This window comes from Dryas octopetala, chromosome 6, assembly GCF_963921425.1.
Source record: "Dryas octopetala chromosome 6, drDryOcto1.1, whole genome shotgun sequence".
NCBI lineage: Eukaryota > Viridiplantae > Streptophyta > Magnoliopsida > Rosales > Rosaceae > Dryas > Dryas octopetala.
Window position 1 is genome coordinate 18,875,288 of NC_141371.1, and position 22,405 is coordinate 18,897,692.

Consider the following 22,405-nt stretch of genomic DNA (forward strand, 5'->3'; position numbering starts at 1 on the left):
TCCTGCCTGCTCGTGCATTGATTCGCTCTGCACGAGAAGTGGCGAGCATTCCTGCCTGCTCGTGTATCGATTCGCTCTGCACGAGAAGTGGCGAGCATTCCTGCCTGCTCGTGTATCGATTCGCTCTGCACGAGAAGTGGCGAGCATTCCTGCCTGCTCGTGTATCGATTCGCTCTGCACGGGAAGTGGCGAGCTTACCTGCCTGCCCGTGCATTGATTCGCTCTGCACGGGAAGTGGCGAGCTTATCTGCCTGCTCGTGCCTATGCACGGGATGTGGCGAGTTTAGATTACCTCAGTATATGACCAGCAATTCCTCGGGTACTAGAGTGGCGGGAAGTTTCAGTTGTGGAGTACTTTGAGAGCATTAATCGTTCTTTAGAGGTTGATTTACAGTTTTGAGATGATTTAAAGAATGGATTTGAGAAAAAGTTTTAAAGCTGGGGGATTTCAAAGAGCGTCGTGAGTGAAATTGGATAGATGTTTGTTTGTATTCTGTGTTGTATGGCTTTTGTTCGTTAGGACTTGGGCTGGTTAGAACTTGGTAAGGTTTAAGCTTGAAGCTTGAGAAGGGAAGCGAGAGTGATTATGCCGTGAGGTTATTAATTAGGATGTGAACGTTTGAGGTTGATGTTGAGGTTAATAGTTAACGATTAGGCAATTGATTTGCCAAAATGTTTTATTATTATTATTAGTATGAGATTTGATGTGCATTGAGGAGTTTTTGATTATCTTGATGCTTGGATGATTAGTGGTGGAATGTTTTGTAATTAAGTAATTATGGATATTTTCTGGATTATTTTTTGAGTTTGGGGATTGAGAAAATTATTGAGGACAATTACTATGTCACTTCACTTATACGATCTCTAGTGTGCTTACCAGGTTTGTCGTATAACCTCGTATATCATGGATGTGGTGTAGGATTTGTGTTTTGCAGGTTAAGCAGGCTGAGGAAGCAGTGGGAAGAAGACGAGGCAGTGGGACCCAGAGAGATTTATTTAAAATGTTTTTGACAGAATTATATATACTTATGTTGTTGTGCATGGCTCAAAAGTAAGAGAAAATAGATTTAACAGTTTGATGTTCAGTATTTTCATGGGCCCGAGGTTCGGGGCGTTTCAGTAGCAGTCTGTGTGAACACAAGGGCCACCCCTCCCCCATGGAGAGGTTGAGGAGAGGAGAGAGTTTTTTCTTTTAGAGTGGCGGCTAGGTTTTTTCTTACGAGAAGTTAAATGATGCTTTAAGTTGTATCAGAAAAATAGTGTTACAAGGGTTAAGGCCCAAACATAATAACTATCTAACATATATATATTTTTGTCAGTTCTATTGGCAAAGGTAATAATTTGGACTTGATTGCAAAGGTACTTAAAAGCAAACTGCATGCAGGAGTATATTATATATATGCTTGTACACTTTTAAATAATAAGGACCAAAATTAAAATTCTATCATACGTACTAGAGAGACTAAAAGTGTAGCTTAGACTTTTTTATAACTCGACCAGTGTATAGCTAGTTACGCTGAAGTCAATATGAGCTCTATATAATGGAAGAGTAGTGCAAAAGGAATATTAACGGGTAAACATTCCTAAAACATTGAAAACCTCATAAAACATAAGCAATCTCTAAACATGGCAATATTCTGTTCTAGCTACAAGGACATTATAAGCTAGCTAGCTATGTAGACGTTATACATACATACATATATCATTACTAGTGTGTTGAAACAGCATCTAAATTAACTAAAATAAAGGAGCAAAACAGGTGGGTGGGAACTAATAGGAACCCATTTTTTGTGGCTTTGGGAAGAGAAGAATAACCAGATATTCTTGTCTTGAGAATATGACCTATTGGCTTTAATTAGTTTGAGTTTAGATTCCCACATTGATTCCCATTCCCTAGAATCTTTAAAACATGCATATTTGCCTCCCCACAACTTTTTTCCGCAAGGAATAGCATTCCGTGGTCATTTCTCACTTTGTATTTCAGCCAATGCCATCAGATAGAGGCATGTGTGGTCAACAAATCGCAACCAATAAGCATCTACGCGTGTGTTTGTGTGTGCGCTTATGATTGACTACCCCATAACAATTAAGATTCCCATATCCTTTTTGCTTTTCTGAGAGCTTCTTGTCTTCCAAAGTAAATTATATTAATATGAAATCCCAGAAAAGGAAATGCAAGTACAATGAAAGAACATGCATCTTTCTACATGCTCTATTCTAAAGCAACGAATAACATTATTCAGTTTTGATGATTTGAGAGATCGAAAGGTCATAGCAGTTAGCCAGATCTATGCAGGTAGTAAAAACCCTAAAGTATTAATAATTCCCTTGTAAGTTGTAACTCTTACAAATACTAAAGAGGAAGATATATGAAAGAAGAGGGAGTGCATGCTCGTTTAGGCAACGTCATGGAAAGCTAAGTACTTTACATATATGTACCATTATTGGAAAGATGACCACTTGGTCCTTGAGAGACACGAAATGAAAGCTGTAACACAATATGTTTAATATTCCATTTATGGGTGCATACAATTGGTTATAACCACTTTGAAACAGACAATCATCACTTACCTCACCAAACAAAGAACACATGCACTGCATACATTCATGTGTTTAGTCAAAACATGCATTAACATTATATATAATATATTATATATGATAAAAACAAATTAATAGATAATAAATTCCAATTTTTATTACCAACCACCTATTGATCTAATGGTTTTTTCTCTACAATATCATAGAGGTCTAAGTTCAAATTCTCCATCCTCATGGAGTAAAAAAAAAATAAAAAATCCAATTCTTATGGTTTAATATATAGAGGAGTGTTAGAAATATTGCAGCCATGATACAAGGAAAATCTTGTCAACATTGATTGAAGATCAATTCGGTTTTACCTTATTTAGCTGATTGTTTAGTATAAGGAAAGAAGTTATTTTTCTTGGTCAATACTCTGGTTTTCCTGTAATTCCCTTAGACATAGGATCTAGATTACTTTCCTAATTGTATAGCCTTTCCTGTCCTTATATTCTTGTAATTGTTTTGTACATGAAAATCAATACAGTAAGCATTCAACCATAATTTCTCATATGGTATCAGAGCCTAAATTTGATCCCAACCTTTTTTTTCACGCCTCTTCATCTTCAACATGGGTACTGAGGCAATTCTTGAAACACCAGTGTCAGGACAAACTTCTGGTCCATTACCCAACTCATCGAAAAAATCATCTAGTCTGTTATCCCACTCAACACCTGACTATGAAGTCTCTTCACCATTCTATTTGCACCATTCAGACAATCCTGGCACCATAATTGTTTCCAAACCTCTCATTGGAGAAAATTATCCTACATGGAGTCGTGCTGTTCGCAGGGCTCTAGAAGCCAAAAATAAATTGGGTTTTATTGATGGAACCCTTGTCAAACCTGCAGAAACTTCTCCAAACCATGCTCAATGGATTCGTTGCAACAGTATGGTGAATTCTTGGATTGTCAATTCACTTTCTTCAGAGATTTCCAACAGCGCCATTTACACCGAGGGTGCGCTTGAAGTCTGGACTGATCTTAAGGAACGTTTTTCTCAGAAAAACGCTCCACGCATATTCGAGATACATCGGAGTATATCCAATCACCATCAAGGGATGTCCTCTGTCTCAGCCTATTACACCATTCTCAAAGGCTATTGGGATGAGCTCTCATCTTATACAACTATTTCAGCTTGCACTTGTGGTGCTACAAATTCTCGTAATGACATATTGGAGGAGCAGAGACTCATGCAATTTCTCACAGGCCTTAATGAAGTTTATTCCACCGTTCGAAGCAACATTCTGTTGATTGAACCATTACCCACCGTCACCAAAGCTCATGCTCTCATTTTGTAGGATGAGCGTCAACGTTCACTGAGTTTCACAACCCCACAGTCCAGTGATCAATCCGCCTTGGCTGCTGTTTCCCGTTCCATATCCAAACCAAAATATCATTGTGATTTTTGTAATTTGGATGGTCACACTGAATCACATTGCAGGAATAAGAATCCATCCAAATATCATTGTAGTTTTTGTGACAAAGATGGTCACTCTGACTCTCATTGCCGTTACAAAAAAAAACAAGAAGGAAACCAATCTAATGGCAACTATGCATCGAGCAGGAACAATCAAAACAAGACGAGCAAATCCTCCTTTATTGCTGCGGTGCACACTGCTCCACCAACAGCCAACACAGGCGTGACCCTCACTCCACAGGAATATCAACAATTCCTCTCTATGGTCTCTATTGGTAAAACTAGTCCTTTGGCTAATGGATTTGCAGGTATTACATGTGGTCTATCCTCTGTTTTTAATCCTTCTACATGGATAATAGACTCAGGTGCTACTGACCATATAGTCTCCAATTCAAATTTGCTTGACACCAAAACACCAATTACAAATGCACCAGTTAAACTACCTACTGGCCAAACAGCTTCTATTACACATATAGGCAAATCAAATCCAACTTCCACTTTACCTTTACAGGATGTACTCCTTGCACCTTCTTTCAAGTTCAATTTCATGTCTGTTCATAAACTTACGAAGTCATTAAATTGTTCTATTACCTTTTATCCTAATGAATGTTTCTTTCATGACCTAGTTACGAAGAAGAGGATTGGCAGGGGTAGTGTACGTGGTGGTCTCTACTACTTGGACTCCGAAACGACACCAATTATCTCCAATATAGTCTCTTCAAATTTCAATCTTTGGCATTGGCGTTTAGGCCATCCTTCCCATATTGTTCAATCTAACATTTCTCAAATTTCAGATTCAGTTTCTTGCTTTAATAAGGACAATTGTTTCATTTGTCCATTAGCAAAACATTCTAGAACTCCTTTTCCTTTAAGTATTATTTCAAGTTCAAAATGTTTTGATTTAATACATTGTGATGTTTGGGGTCCATATTTCATACCTTCTCTTAACGGTGCAAAATATTTTTTAACTATTGTTGATGATTATTCTCGTTGTACTTGGACTTACCTCATGCATTTTAAATCAGAATCATATATCCACACTTATACAACATTTTTTTTCCATGGTGAAACTCAATTCAATTCTTCTATATGCAAAATTCGTACAAATAATGGGTTAGAATTTATCAATGCTAACCTTCAACAGTTTTTTTCATCCATGGGAGTGCTACATCAACGCACATGCGTTGGGACACCACAACAGAATGGTGTTGTCGAGAGGAAGCATCGTCATCTTCTCAATGTAGCACGCTCACTCCGTTTTCAATCACATCTTCCTTTACAATTTTGGGGAGAATGCATTTTGACAGCCACCTATCTCATCAATCGGTTACCAAGGAAGATTTTAAAAGGTAAAACACCCTATGAAATTTTATTTGGTAAACAACCCCCATACACTCATTTACGCATCTTTGGTTGTCTCTGTTTTGCAAATAATGTCTTACACAAAGAACACAAATTTGATAAACGAGCTACACCTGGTATTTTTGTTGGTTACCCACCTAATCAAAAAGGATACAAAATTTATGATTATGCATCCAATAAAATATTTATTAGTAGAGATGTCCAATTTTTTGAAACTCATTTTCCCTATGCAAAATCCTCTTCCTCTAATGTTCACGCAATTAAACCACCTCCCAATATTTCTCCATTACCAATTAATATTGATGATGATGACACAATCCCTTCTTTACCTTCCGCTGCACCAAACATTACACCCACCAGTATCCAAACAATTCCTTCCATCGCCACACCTCCTAAATCTACAATTGACACATCCTTCTCCCCAACTCCCATAACCACACCTCCGACTTTTGCACCTGACACGTCACCTACCACACTGCCACTTCTCTCTCCTACCACTTCTGAACATATTTCATCTCCAAATCCTTCATTATCTCCTTCTCCACTTGTTCGTCAACTTGCTTTCCCAACGTCTCCTTCTTCAGATGAAATTCTTGAGCCACGCACAAGACGCCCTCCCGTCAAGCTCCTCGACTACCACTGTTACAACACCCATGTCAGTTCCTCTCCTTCAACTCTGGTTCCCAAAGGTACCCGATATCCCTTATCTTCTTATCTCACTTATACCAATATTTCTACCCCTCATAATGCTTTTTTGAGTTCTATTTCAATGGTGGAGGAACCCACCTCATATTCACAGGCTTCTCTTATTCCTCACTGGTGTGATGCTATGCGAGCTAAATTACAAGCTCTTGAATCGAATTCCACATGGTCTCTTGTTCCTCTGCCCACTCATAAGCGTCCTATCGGATGTAAATGGGTCTACAAGGTCAAACGAAATTCTGATGGTACTATAGAACGTTTCAAGGCCCGTCTTGTTGCCAAAGGATACACCCAACTCGAAGGTATTGATTATAAAGAAACCTTCTCTCCTGTTGCAAAATTGGTCACGGTTCGGGTGTTACTCACAATTGCTGCCTCCAAGGAATGGCCTCTTCATCAATTGGATGTCAATAATGCTTTTTTGCATGGTGACCTCCATGAGGAAGTATATATGCAGCCCCCGCCTGGATATGTCTGTAAGGGGGAGAATCTTGTTTTCAAATTACACAAGTCTTTATACGGACTCAAGCAGGCTTCTCGACAATGGTTTGCCAAATTTTCTCATGCCATCAAAGAGGCCGGCTACACTCAATCTACAGCCGATTACTCTCTATTTTATAAACACAAAGGTACATCTTCTGTATTTCTACTGGTGTATGTTGATGATGTTATAATCACAGGTTCAGATATGAATGAGATTTCCAACCTTAAAAGCTTTCTCCATCAACGTTTCAAGCTTAAGGATTTGGGTAATCTCAAATATTTCCTTGACATTGAAGTGTCTAGATCACGAAAAGGCATTTGTTTAAATCAACGCAAATATGCCTTAGACATTATAAAAGACACTGGTTTATTGGGAGCTAAACCCGAGTCTCTTCCCATGGAAGAAAATCTGAAGCTGAATAATGTGGATGACGATTTGTTACATAAACCTGCCTCGTATCGACGTTTGATCGGACGGCTGATTTACCTCACAGTTACAAGGCCAGACATTCTTTTGCAGTTAATATTCTCAGCCAATTCATGCATCAGCCACGCACACCACACATGAACGCGGCTAAACGTTTAGTTCATTATTTAAAAGGTTCTCCCGGTCAAGGTATTTTACTCCTTTCTCATAATGAACTGAAGCTACAAGCATTTTGTGATTCTGACTGGGCTAGTTGTCCAATGACAAGAAGATCAACTACTAGTTATTGTATATTTCTCGGTGCGAGCTCGATTTCGTGGAAAACAAAGAAACAGCCAACCGTTTCTAGATCCTCTTCTGAAGCCGAGTATCGAGCAATGGCTGTAGCTACTTGTGAGCTACAATGGTTACGGTATCTTCTACAAGATTTTGGAGTGCCACATTCCTTTCCTAGTATACTCTACTGTGACAACAAAGCTGCCATTTATATAGCAGCAAATCCAGTTTACCAGGAACGAACCAAACACATTGAGATTGATTGTCATGTTGTTCGTGAGAAAATTCAAGATGGTTCTTTATGTACTGCGTTTCTTCCTTCCAAAGAACAGATTGGAGATCTTTTTACCAAAGCTTTGGGCAAGGAAGCTTTTCTACGATTGAGGTCCAAGTTGAACGTTTTAGACATACATGCTCCAACTTGAGGGGGAGTGTTAGAAATATTGCAGCCATGATACAAGGAAAATCTTGTCAACATTGATTGAAGATCAATTCGGTTTTACCTTATTTAGCTGATTGTTTAGTATAAGGAAAGAAGTTATTTTTCTTGGTCAATACTCTGGTTTTCCTGTAATTCCCTTAGACATAGGATCTAGATTACTTTCCTAATTGTATAGCCTTTCCTGTCCTTATATTCTTGTAATTGTTTTGTACATGAAAATCAATACAGTAAGCATTCAACCATAATTTCTCATAAGGAGCAAACATAGAAAGAGATACATTAATATGTTATAGAATGTGTAGGAATTAACAAGAGTTAATTAGATATACACCAATTTATGAGGCCCAATTTGATATTACCCCATCTCTTTGATATAAACCCATTTTTGAATTTGTCACGTAGGATTTTATATTTTATGCAAAAAATTCATTTTTGTGATTTCCTCTTTTACCCTTTGAGTTGAAAAAAGGTAAATTTTGTGTTTGTCAATTAATGCCTTATTTCAAGGTATTGTCATCAATTTTTTTTTAATTAATTGTCATTAATTTATGAAGTTGAATATTAATATTTTTCATTTATGGTTTTTGTTTTCAAATTTCAAAATATGTTTGATCTTATCCAATTTAATGTCAAATCCCTCGCAAAAGGTCCATTCATCACATGTTTGCAGTATGAAGTTTCTTATTAATTACCCTAGTACTAAGGTTTCATAGATACAAAAAAACAAAAAAAATGGTTCACCAGGCTAACTACCCATGGTAAAAGGTAGTTTTTGACTAAAAAACGTTAGAAGAAGGTTATGTATTACGACCAAACCCTTTTAAAATGTGTTTTATGACTATCAGACCTTGCGCAAAGGCAGTTTACAAATACCAAACCTTGTGAATAGGCAACTTATGAAAAGGTAGATTATGAATTTCAAACCATGTAAATATATCAAACCTTTGGAATAGGTAGTATAAAAGAAATAGTAAAGGATCAAACCGATTCTGATAAAAGAAATAGTAAAGGATCAAAACTCATTCACACAAAAAATATTATTTTGACAATCGATCGCTAAGCATTCTTATTTACATTAGATGTAGGTAAAAAACAAATTAATTTCTGTAAGATTGAAGGAAATAGAAGAAGGTGTACTTAGTCATACCTATAGTACAGGTTACAATCCGTTGGTCTCAACAAACCTCCACCGTAGGTTTCTCTGATCACACGAACAACACACCTCCACCGTAGGTTTGAAACCTCCAAATCCCTAAAATTTGATGTAGTAACCCACAACTGAAGTTTCACTTTCTTCACTTTCCTGATTCTGTGATCATACCTACAATAGAGGTTCCAATACGTTTCTCTGATCGCACGACCAACAAACCTCCACTGTAGGTGTCAATCTCCTAAATCCCTAAAATTTGATGTTGTAACCCAGAACTGCAGCTTCACTTTCTTCACTTTCTCGTTTCTCTGATCAATTGCAGAAGCCCTAATAAACATGTAGTGACCCATTAATTCTCTCATCTACTATAGGAGTGATTCTTGCAATCATAATATTTAGAGGATTTTGCGGTAATAAACCTATTTGACTATAGGAGTGATTCTTGCTAATTATATGGCATCAGAAAGGAGGCAACGCTTCAACATTTTAGGCATGAATGTTGCTAAACGTATTTGCATACCTGATAAGAAGGAATGGCATATTCCGTAAATATAATAAAAAACACACCCAAACTATTATCTGAAATCAGAAAATAAAAAAACAAAAACACTTAATTAGTTTACCTAATCGGCCTATTTTAAAATGGGGTATTCAAAATGGGGGTATATATAAAGGACTCAATTAACAACCAACCTCAGACAAGACATAGAAGGCTTACACTACAAGAAAAAAGGGTTTGGGAGAGGAACGGAATTCGTCGCCCAAAGTAGAGTTTCGTCGCCCAAAAGTTTGGGCGACGAAACTGGTTCGTCGAGCAATTCTTCGCCCAAAATGTGTCGCCCAAGAGTTTGGGCGACGAATCCATAAATTTCGTCGCCCAAAGACACCAGGGGGCGACGAATTTTTTTTGTCTCCCAAAACATAAATTTCGTCGCCCAAAGAATGTTTAGGCGACGGACAAATTTCGTCGCCCAAAGAGGGTTTGGGCGACGAACCCACTTATTCGTCGCCCAAAGCATGTTTGGGCGACGAAATTATCCGTCGCCTAAACAAGATTTGGGAGAGGAAAAGCTAATTTCCTCGCTGGAACGTGCTTTGGGCGACGAACAAATTTCGTCACCCAAATATGGTTTGGGCGACGAAATTTGTCCGTCGCCCAAACGTATTTTATTTAAAAAAAAAATTTTTATTTAAATTATATATATGAATTTAATATTAAAAAAAATCTTTATTCAAAAATTATATAAAACAAAATTAATAAATTTATATATATCCAAAATATTCATACAAAGTAGAAACAATTTAATTAATACATACAACAATTTAATTAATACATACATACAAATAACTAATGGCCCCCTAGGTCAGTAGCATCATCGACACCGGTGGAGGAGTCTGGCATGCACTGGTCGATGTTGGGCGGCAGCACAAACCCAGGTACAATCCTGGCCAACTGGCCAAACATCTGCTGCATCTACTGCACCTTACTCGTCTGCTCCGCATATGCCGCTCTCGATTCTTCTAGCTGACCCTTCAACAACTGCACTTCAGTGGTCAGGTTGACTATATCTGCAGATGGCTGAGATGAAGACCCGGCGCTGAGATCACGAACCCGACCCGCTCCCATTCCGCGTATCTCCCTACCACGCCTAACACCCAGTGTCTCCGTCATAATACGAAGACCGGCATCGGGATCGGGGACTGAGATCGTCTCCAACGGAGTGTCCGGAGGGTACTGGCTGGTCACCTCCTCCAAATAACTCGCCTTCTTGGCGAGCATCTCAGCCTTCAAAATATTATACACAAGTTAGGAATTAAGAAATCAAATACAAAAATTTAAATTTGTGAAATAAAACTAAAATATAAAAAACTAACGTGCTTCGCCTTGCCCTTGTCGTTGCCGGGTCGGGCATAAACATCCCCGTAGTTGTCGACCTCCGGAAATTGCGAACCAGCCTGAAAAAGAATGTAATGTTGACAAAAACTCAAACAATACTAAGGAATATATATATATTAAATTAAATAATAGCGCACCTGACGATATGACTCCACCCGGTATGAGAAGGGCATGGAACCACCATGATGATCAATCCTTGCGGGCGCTTTCCGGTTCTGAAGATTGGCATTCGACTTCCTCTGTTAAATATGAAGCAAATTGGAAATGCACATATTAGTGTATACACAATAAAGGAATAACATAAGAAAAAATAATTGTGAAGTCGAAGAATATCGAAGAATATCGACCAATACTCCAACTCGAAGAATATCGACTTGTTTGTCCAATTTAGATGTGCAGGTGACCTTGGCATATTTCGTTCTTTGTTAGAGGGATGTTTACCAATCCGGCCAAATTCTAAGTTATTCAACTGCCTCAAGATGTCATCACCAGATAATTCTTTAGGTTTCACGCCCATCTCCTTTTTTCCGTCAAAGGCCTCCTTACTGTGACGCCATTTATGATCCCCCGGCAACCATCTTCGGTGGCCCATATAACATACTTTACCACCATGCCAAGCGGAAGTTATATCTTTATTACAAGTAGGACATGCCATATAACCCTTGGTGCTCCAGCCTGATAAATTCCCATAAGCTGGGAAATCATTTATTGTCCACATGACTGCCGCACGCAAGGAAAACATTGTTTCGGTGGACTTATCATATGTCGGCACACCATTTTGCCACAATTCTTTCAGCTCATCAATCAACGGCCGCAAATATACATCGATCTCCTTGCCAGGGGATTGCGGTCCTGGAATTAATAGCGTCATAATTGTGAATTCTTTTTTCATGCATTTCCAGGGAGGCAAATTATAAGGAACCACGACCACTGGCCAAGTGCTGTGAGATGTGCTCATATTTCCGAATGGATTAAATCCATCAGTAGCAAGTCCTAATCTGACATTTCGTGCATCTGCTGCAAAATCCGGATATATCTTGTCAAATTCTTTCCATGCGCTTCCGTCTGCAGGATGTCTCATCACATCATCCTCAACCCGCTTATCTTTGTGCCACCTCATGTCAGTTGCAGTATGTGTCGACATGTACAATCGTTGCAACCTTGGCTTAAGTGGGAAATAACGCAACACCTTTTGCGGAATCTGTTTCTTTCTCTCTACAGACTTGTTCTTATATCTCGGTTCATTGCACACAGGGCATTTATCCTTCCCTTGGTGTTCTTTGTAAAACAATACACAATCATTCTTGCATGCATGAATCTTTTCATATCCCAAACCGAGATCTTTCAACACCTTATTCGCAAGATAATGGGTTTCAGGTATATGATTGTTCTTTGGAAGCATTCGTTTCAAAATCCCCATCAACTGATCATAACTTCGATTCGAATGTTGATTAAGTACTTTCCAATGCATTAACTCCACAACAGCAGTTAGCACTGAGAACTCTTCACAACCAGAGTACAATTCCCGCTGAGCTTGTTTCAACAATCTCTCGTACTTATCAAACTCTTCTCTTTGGACTTCGGGCAACCCATCATCTTGATCCATATTATCGCTCTCTGTATCATGCTGACTGACTTCGTGATCTAGCGATGCATATGGATAAGCATCGTTTATTATGCCCATCACTTGGTCATTATCATCAGCAACAGATTCAGTAGGCTGCAGAATTGTTCGGGTCTCCGAGGACGTCGAAGCATAAACTCTCGGTTCACCATGATAATACCATGTCGTATAGTTGTGTGACATCCCAAATCTCACCAAATGAATTCTGACTTCATGCACTGTCTTCCATAAAGAGTTGTTACAATTCCGGCACGGACACCTTATATTATTCTGAGCATTGACATGTTCCTGTGCAACTTGGATAAATGACTCGATCCCATACAAATATTCATCACTAACACGATTCGTATTACGTATCCACTGTCGGTCCATGATGCCTGTTTCCATATTACACGACAATTAGAAAACGATGCGTCACCATTCTTCGTCTCCTTATGCCTCCGGTAAGGGCCCTATCCCATTCGAGAATGCACATATGTGTCGTGGTCAACGCTCACACGACGTGGTTTTGATCTGGGAAAATTTCGGCAGCATCTCCCTATGGTTCTCCAAGTGCACGACGTAGATATTTAAAACAAATATCTAGTATGCACTCGAAGAACACATAAGGAGATGTTGCCGAAATTTTCTCAGATCAAAACCATGTCACATGAACCGCTAACCACAACACATAATTGTGCACTCCCAAACTATCCATGGGTAATTTGGACAATTCAAGAATCATATTGGAGCGCAGTCACGCCAAGCGCCCATGCGCGCGTCCAATAGACTCTCGAACGGGTCTAAGGTATCGATTGAAATTTAGTGTACAAAGTTATCCACTGATAACTTCGCACGACTAGTTAAATGTACAAAGTTATCGATTGATAACTTCGCACAGCGCTTCGTGCCACATGACCTCACCCAGTACTCGAGGAGTGCTGGACTACGTCATCGAAAATTTTGCAATTAAAACTAAACTAAATGTAACATACAAACTAAATTATAATTAATTTAACAATATACATATAAGCATACAAACAAACTATTAAATTTTAGCATATAAAAACATACAAATTAATTAATGAATTTTATAATTAATTTTAACATACAAACTAATTCACTCAAAAATTTAATACAATTATATATGAAACATTAAATACTAAATCATACAAAAACTTAACTAAAAGATAGATTAAACACATACCTCACCAAAAATGCAATTATCCTTCACAACAAATGCAACACTATCCTTCCTTCACCAAAAAAATAAATCATTGTCAAATATGGGCTCAACATCAATCTAAATTCAGATTTCACAACCAAACCACTAAATTAAAAAAACTCACAACATTAACTAATTACCACTAAAATCAGAAATTTCACAATCAATTTATGCAAAATCCACAACAAGTACAAAATCCACAATATTAGAAAACATAAAAAACAGAAAATACCATAAAAAACAGAAAATACCAATAAAAAACAGAAAAATACCATAAAAAACAGAAAATACCCAAAAAAAAAACAGAAAATACCAGCAAAATACCATATATTCAAAAAAAAAAAAAAACAAAAACAAATACCTGTGCTTTCGGCTTCGAGTGGGGGGAGGGGGGGTGAGCTGCTTTCGGCTTCGAGGGGGGGGGGGTTTGGGTGAGTGGTTTCGGCTGGGGGGGGGGGATGGGTTTCGGTGGGGGTGGGTGGGTTTCGGGTGGGGGGTGGGTTTCGGCGGGGGTGGGTATTTGCGGGGGTGGGTTTCGGCGGGGGTGGGTTTCGGCGAGGGTGGATTTTCAGGGGAGGGGCGGGTGGGTCTCCGATGGGGGGGGTGGGTTTCGGTAGGGGGGTGGGTTTTCGCGGGGGGTGGGTTGCTGATGGGGGGGGTGGGTTTCGGTAGGGGGGGTGGGTTTTCGCGGGGGGTGGGGGGCGGTTTTGGGTTTCGGGGAAGGAGGGAGGAGGAGGAGGAGGCGGAGGGAGGAGGAGGAGGAGGAGGAGGGAGTGAGACCTGAGGGAAGGAGGAGGCGCTGCGAGGGTGAGAGGCTGCGCGGCGCTGCGAAGGTGAGGTGAGAGTGAGTGAGCTGACCGAAGTGAACCCAGAAATGGGTATAAATCTAAAGACTTTGGGCGACGAACATGAATTCGTCGCCCAAAGTCACTTTAGGCGACGAATTAAAACGTTTGTCGCCCAAAGTGACTTTAGGCGACGAATCCATGTTCGTCGCCCAAAGTATATTAAAGCGACGAACATGAATTCGTCGCCTAAAGTCACTTTGGGCGACAAACGTTTTAATTCGTCGCCTAAAGTGACTTTGGGCGACGAATTCATGTTCGTCGCCCAAAGTTGTTGACTTTAGGGAACCGTTTTATCCCGCCATAATTTCAGACTTTTGGGCGACGCACTGTTCGTCGCCTAAAGCTACATTTCGTCGCCCAAAGTTGAATTTTTTTATGAACCATGATCGTTCATACGTTCGAGCTCCAATACCAAACTTCTAGATCTCCAATTGACCTAATATTTTAGAGGAATGATCTTTGAGTGACAAACTAATAAATGAACGGTTCAGATCGTTAAAAACACAATCGACATATAAGGTTCTACATATAAATCAGTGATTTTTGCATTTGAAGACTAAAATTATATCAACTCTTTCGTTAAAACCTTGTAGCTTCAATAATTGTGAAGACCACAACGTGATTATCACAATCAGAGCCATTCTTCATATATGTTCATACTCAAAGATCAACCCTGCAAAAAATCGGCTCAATCGGAGTTCATCTACCCGTTCGATTATTATTATAAGAATCAAGATCGTTCATACATCCTAAATGCTAAACCTAACTTCTACATCTCCAGTTGAGTTAATTTTTTGCATGGATGATCTTTGAGTGAGGCACTAAGGAATGATCGGTTCGGATCGTTAAAAACACAATACAAAAGTGATCTTCTACATACAAATACACTTAAAGAGTATAATTATATTAACTTTTGGGTAGAAATTTTGGTGATTCAACAATTTGTGAAGACTACAATGTGATTTTAACGATCGGAACCGTTCATTCTATTCGTTTATACTGGAAGATCATCCCTGCAAAAAATCGGCTAAATCGAAATTCATCTCATACTTCGATTCGTATTAGAAAATTTACAATCGTTCATAAGTTCAACCACCGTTACCTAACTTCTACATCTCCGATTGAGCTAATTTTTTGCATGGATGATCCTTAAGTGGGGAATTAAAAAATGAATGGTTATGATCTTTGGAAATACAATCGTATAGTATGCTATTACATATATAAAATTGTAAACAAAAAAATATTCTTACTTTGGGCGAGGAACTACAAATTTCGTCGCCCAAAGTGATCTTGGGCGAGGAACATAACATTTCGTCGCCCAAACAAACTTTGGGCGACGAATTATGAGGTTCCTCGCCCAAACCATTATTACAAAACAGGATGATCCTTTGGGCGACGAACTATGTTCGTCGCCCAAACTCATTTTGGGCGAGGAACATAATTTCGTCACCCAAAGTGTCTTTGGGCGACGAAATATATATTCCTCGCCCAAAATGAGTTTGGGCGACGAAATATTTTGTCACCCAAAGTAAGTTTGGGCGAGGAATATACATGTTCGTCGCCCAAAGTAACTTTGGGCGACGAACAAGTATATTCCTCGCCCAATGTATTTCTCAATTAATTGTTTGTTGTTAATGTTTAGGCGACGAAATGTGTTCGTCGCCCAAAGTAACTTTGGGCGAGGAATGTCTGATTCGTCGCCCAAACCTTCTTTGAGCGACGAACATGTTCGTCGCCCAAACCTTTATGACTTTGAGCGACAAATTTTCTTGTTCGTCGCCCTAAATTTCTTTGGGCGACGAATATATGTTCGTCGCCCAAAGTTTGGTCGCCCAAATATATTTTTCTTGTAGTGTTATTTCATCTACGAAGCAAATTAACTCTCTAATTAATTATTTATATAGGCCCATTTAGGTGCAAATGTTTGCACACACTTGGTAATGTATAATTTTTTTGTGTTGAGCACTCGGACTTGGTTTTTCAGTGTTTATGAGTTTAACTCTGATATTTTGAGCGGAGAGTTAAACCCTATAATGCCTCCAAAAAGGCCATTCTACACTCTAGGAGAGTATGATTGAGGTGAACTCGTCATCCTATACCCTAAAAAATAGGCAAATGAAGCAGCACTCGAAACGATCGTTTGTTTTTTAAAAAATTCACTGAGCTCTCAGCGGTGTTAATTACCGAGCACTCGATATCAAATGTAAACGTGCGAACATTTGTACCTGAACAACTTTGTTTATTTATACATAAATCCAAATCCTATATATAATATCCAACCCTGTACAATCAATTGAAATGTGGTATTTGGTATATATATATTATATATATCTACGTTTTTGTGTCATATATATATCATAGGGGACTTGGTCCAATAATAATGTTATCAATTCATGAGAATTTCCCAAGTTGGTCAGCACATATAAGCTAGCTAGCAGGATATATATATCTGAAAGATTAGTTGTAAATTTTTGGAATGGAATTTTATTCCAATCCACATGCACGCGAGCAAACTATTCTGGGATTCGGCTTTAGCACGTTATTCATCATAGGTTTTCATACATAGTCTTCCCAACTGCATAAAATATTCTGACAAATCAGAATCACTTGATTTTCATGATCCTACTTGAACTGACTTGAAGATATATATACATACTCAGACATAAATATATACAGACGTAATAGGAAATTAATTTACAATTTCTACGTAGATTTGCAAGTGCTTCGTATCTGTACGTCACTCAGATATGTCTTTTTTTGGACCTCGACGGAATCAGGAGAACTTAATTTATTGATATAAAATAAAAATGGTACAACAGGAGAGACTTAATTAAAACCAAAACCCCGAAGAAAAAAAGACAAAAACAAAGCAAAAAGCTAGAGAAAAGACCAAAATGAGCAAAAGACATAAGTCACCTAGCGAAAACGGTAGCTAGTCATAGAATTCAAATCACAAGCATAAACAAAAACTGCACAAGGAGGACCAAAGACCACCAATAATAACCATCGATCATTCTCAACTCCAAAATTGGCCAAGGAGTCTGCAAGACCATTCTCCTCGCGAAATATGTGCGGAAAATGAAAAACCATTTGCTAAACAATTTTTCCATTGAGATATGTCCTTGTCATGGTCAACAAATTTTTATATATTTCTCCCTATATCGTTTGGGTAAATTTAATGGTGATTAATTGGCAGATTTGGTTACCATATATAACTTATACGAATTTATTCTTGATCATAGCTGTTGATCTTGTAGCCAATATTCTTGTATATTATATAGGTAGCGTGTAATTCCTGATCATTATCATCACCAGACCTAATTCCTTCAGCACAATGAAATAAAACAGCATAAGCATAATTTACATGCAGTTGACACATGCATGCATATATGGCTTTTCCACTGCAAATCTTCAATAAGAAAATCAGATTAATTATATATACTAAAGTACATTTTTGCATATCTTTAAATATATATCATGACTTGCACAGAGGTGGACATACGATTTACTGTGCGGAGGGTACTTAATTATCATCTTCCTAGAGTTTAAGGAGGAAAGTAAAGAAATCATAAAAAATAAAATAAAATAAAATAAAAGGATGTGAATATTAAGATGCATATCTGTGTGTATTTATGCATATATATCTTCACCTGATGCATTTTCTGAAAATGATAAACTGATTTGATGTTTTTAATGTCTATTCGTGAAATTAATAGCCGTTTGATTTACATATATAGAAACACTCAAGAGATCGACGTAAACAATACATAAAATCGAAACTCTATTATAAGTTAGCTAGATGCATCTTGTAATGACTTATCAAGTTATCATATATATAGGAAATATCAATAGCTTTAGACCAAAGAAGTTGATCAAATCCCTGTCTCTGGGAAGTTATTTCGTAAAATATCAGCTAGCTAGTTGATCAATTAAAAAAAAAAAAAAACAGAATTGACAGTCATCGATCCACGGCCACCCGTTTATGAACAAATTAAATGATAATCCAATTCGATCAATATGAATTGAAGCATGGGTTGCATATACACATGCAGGGAACAAAGTTTGCAAAGGAGGTGACGTGACTAATCCAAATAGTTTCAGGAAACCATTGGCAAGGGCCTGACGTTAGCCATGCCAACCACAAAGAGCCTGCTTCAAACCATAGTGGGCTTTATGAAGACGACATACATGATTAGCACGATGAGGATCAATGGAATCAGGTGGTTGAGATATCTGCAGAGAAATGCATTGTTTAAATGTCATGTTTTCAAAGAGACCAACCAAATGAGATGTTAAGAGAAACCAACATCCGAATAGTGGAACATCTGACAACGGGACTAAAAGTTTCAACATAGTCAACACTGAAATCCCTTAGCAACGTACCAAACAGGTTTTATATTCATAGGATTTTGCTTCATGGGTTGAACACCCAAGAGATCGATGTCTTTTAGAATGTTGACTGACTATTGACTAAACTAGCTGACTGTACAGCTGTCAATGTTTTAGTGGTGCTAGTATAGCCTTTAGGATTATGACATATGGCATTAGTTAAAATGAATAAGTTGGTTAGAATGTTGCTTTAGTTCAATTAATCCTGTTTTCGTTGAGTCCAGTATATAGACTTGGATTAGTTCATTTTTCATTGTAATGCAATATCATAAAAACACATAAGTTTTTCTTGTTCGAAGCTAAGCTTTAGAGCATTTCTTTTGCTTCTTCCATTACTGTGATCATAGAAGAGGGTAACACCGTACCATTATCTTTGGTTCCATGCAACATCTTTCTATGTGGCAAGTGACCATCTTATGAGTGCCTGAAGCTGCTAATGCACAAAGAGAGAGAAAGAGGCTGTGTTGAGTCATTGGTTGTATGTGAGCTGGAAAAAGATGGGCACGTACTCTGAAGATGATAATGGTGCAGCTGGAAAAGCTAATGGTGAAGACGTAGTTAATTGATCTAATGCCTCTATGTAATAAATCAAGGAGATAGAAAATGCGGTTGACGACTATAATGGTGCTCTAAAAGTTAATTAGGCTGCTGAGCATCTGATTGATGATAAACAAATTTATAGGAGTACGTAATGAGTACAGGAAAAAACACAATATTATAGCGATCAATAGCTAGGTGAGGCCGGAAACACTGAGACATATATATTTTTGAGAATATAGGCAAAAATGATCTTTAAACCTAACATGGCATGAAATGTAGACTTTGTTAGTGACAAGATCAAGAGAACGATGCTGAGAGCTGTAACCTAGGAAAACACATTCAACTAATAGTTTGTTTGTAACATAAGTGTGACGCTCCAAAACCCGAGTACCCCCTTTGAGAACGACTAATATAGGCTATAACACTTGTACCCTAAGCATCACTTACGTTCATAGCTTTCCCTCAAGGGAACCTGGCTAGGTTTAAAAGTAGTAAGATTACTACATATAAAGCCAGTGTAAAACGTTAAAAATATATATGCACAAGCACAAACAAGGGAATTAGAATCAGTTCTCAAAACCAGTAGCACGCATTCTCACACGTCTTTCGCAAACAATTTTTTAGATCCAAATTTACAAAGCATACCTAATGGCTGATCCAAAGGACCCGCTACTAGTAACTCGGCTGTTAGTAAAAGCTGAATGGTAGCGAGAGTATTCATTACTTGGTTAATACCTAGAATGGCCTTCCAAGAATGGAAATTGACCAGTCAATCCGTAATAACCACTGCAGAAAGTTTTTGGGATCGAAACCAAGGTCACATAGTGTGCCCCTTACTCTAGTCCACTTCTGTGAATGTACTTTTTAGTGTTTGTTAGTATATACTTGACTTAGTATAGTTGTGGACCAAAGTAGATCATTTCAAAGTTTGTGAACCAAAGTGCCACAAGGGTCAAAGTTCAACTCCCACCTCCCTGGATTAAAAAAAAAAAAAGGTCATAGTCTAGGGATCAAAATTGCCATTTACTCTTAAATTTATGCATGTTTAGTTAATTAGAATTAGGATAAGTTATCCTTTGATCTCATCCCAATTCCCAATATATTATCAAAGAAAATGAAAATTACAAAAAAAAAAAAAATAAATAATATATATATGCCTTAGTTACTCTATGATATAATGCTCAAACTCCTTAGAAATTTATTTTATTTTTTGTTGAGATAATTATTCATAAGTTCACTTTTGTGTTTTCCTTTTTTAAATTAAGTCACCAAATTTTCTTATGTTGAAAATGTACGTCCACTACTAACTTTGTTTATGATAAATAAGTCCACGTTATAAACTACGTACAATGCCAAATTTTCTACAAGTGTTCTCACGCTTGTACGTTGATGCTATTTGCATGTCATTAACAACTGTAAGTGGTTGTTACTGACCAACAATATCGTACTTTTTATTTTTTAATATTTTTTCTTAGACTTGTGTTATTGTAATTATGTATTAAGATTCAACAAGAAATATCTAAAGAAAGGGTTAATTTTAATAGTGGTTCCTAGCTCAATTATACCACGAATCTCAATTTGATCCACCAATTTAAGTTCAGAATTCTATAGTCCTTGAATTATTGTCTAAATATCATTTTAGTCTTTTTGTAACTTCTATTATATTTTCTGTCGAAAATAGCCATGTGTTGCGCACGTGATTCATATTTGAGGAGTATTTTTGTCCTCATATATAGGTCCCATATGGTATTTGGGGTTCAATAGGTAATTAATGTATCATTATTCAAAAGAAAATGGGTATGAAAAGTGCCCAACTTCTCTAAATATTTGAAAGAAAATGGAGAAAAATTGGCAAGCTAGGTAGGTATAGGTGAGGACGAAAACACACCTCAAATATCGGTCATGTCTGTGGCACATGGCAATTTTAGAGGGAAAATGTAACAAAAGCTTCTGGAAATGACTAAAATGATATTCGCACAATAGTTTAAGGATTCCAGAATTCCGAAATAAAATTAGTAAACCAAAGTGAGATTTGTGGTATAATTGATAAACCACTGTTAAAATTAACCCTCTAAGGAAAAACCATATGAATAACTTTCTTTTCGACGTAAATGTGGGTTGTCGATGACGAAGGATAACAACAATTGTAGGTTGCTACTGATGAACAGTGACAATTAACCGCATTATAAACGAGTGTTCCTAGTTTCGGCATCCAGCGTTTCAACGCTTGCCTTGAGCATTTGAATGTACTGACACCATAAACTTAATGTGGACGGACTTACCAGCCTATTTTCTAATTTGGACTTCTTGAAAATGGATTTATGTTTGTTATTATTATTATTAATTTTTTTTTTATCAGGAAATCCCTAGAGTTGAGAAAGAGGAAGTGGGGCTGATCTTTGTTGAATATAGGCCTTCACTGGTCAGTGGGTGTGACCGTGCGAGTGTGTCTACTGTGAGCCTTGAAATTGACTATTATGAATCAAGATCATCACGTATTATATGCAAGCAAGTATGGAAGCAAGTACAAATTCGTGTTTCTCCTTTCTCGTTGGGTCCCGGCTGCTTAGGATTCGTCGTTGAGGGGCCGGCTGTGTTATGCCAATTCAAGAAAGAAAAGAAAAAACTGTGGGTCCCCCTTTTTTATATATTACACACTGTGAGTGTGTGGGCTGAATAAGTACCAAACTTACCCAAGGAGACAAAATAGAATGTATTCCTTATTCCATTCTTTGCCTTCATATAATCTCCAACTCCAAGGACCCAAGCAGGAGAGCATCTTTTCTAATTATTATTATTATTTTTAATTTATATATATATATGAGGAGTGCTCTAAAACTAACTAGTTAGCAAGTTAATACGAAACTAACCATGCTTTTAGAACCACCACATAACTAATCTCATAATCCGAACCGTCAATTATTTAGGTTATACTTTAAAGATCATCATTACAAAAAATCAACTAAATCGAAAATCATTTAGTCATTTAATTGAGATCAAATAAATAGACGATCAATGTTTTCGATAACAGCATATAAATAGTTGTTGTTATAATCAAATGATTA

At 37.7% G+C, this 22,405-nt stretch overlaps 1 protein-coding gene across 1 annotated transcript; it reads right to left on the reverse strand.

Annotated features, from left to right (window-relative positions):
• Nucleotides 1-11,242: 11,242 nt before the first annotated feature.
• On the reverse strand, nt 11,243-12,746 carry LOC147283048 (uncharacterized). The gene is made up of 3 exons (XM_086248337.1): nt 12,071-12,746; nt 11,388-12,013; nt 11,243-11,335 (listed from the first exon to the last, which is right to left on the reverse strand). The coding sequence occupies exons 1-3, from the start codon at nt 12,744-12,746 to the stop codon at nt 11,243-11,245; spliced, it is 1,395 nt and encodes a 464-aa protein (XP_086104463.1).
• Between the last annotated feature and the right edge of the window lie 9,659 nt (nt 12,747-22,405).

What these genes read in the sequence shown, in the direction of transcription:
- LOC147283048 (XM_086248337.1), bottom strand. Translation starts at nt 12,746, where the DNA reads ATGGAAACAGGCATCATGGACCGACAGTGGATACGTAATACGAATCGT. An exon ending in TAAGGTGTTGAAAGATCTCG is followed by an intron (nt 12,014 to 12,070) that starts GTTTGGGATATG and finishes TGTTTTACAAAG; the next exon opens with AACACCAAGGGAAGGATAAA. An exon ending in GGAGCACCAAGGGTTATATG is followed by an intron (nt 11,336 to 11,387) that starts GCATGTCCTACT and finishes ATGGTGGTAAAG; the next exon opens with TATGTTATATGGGCCACCGA.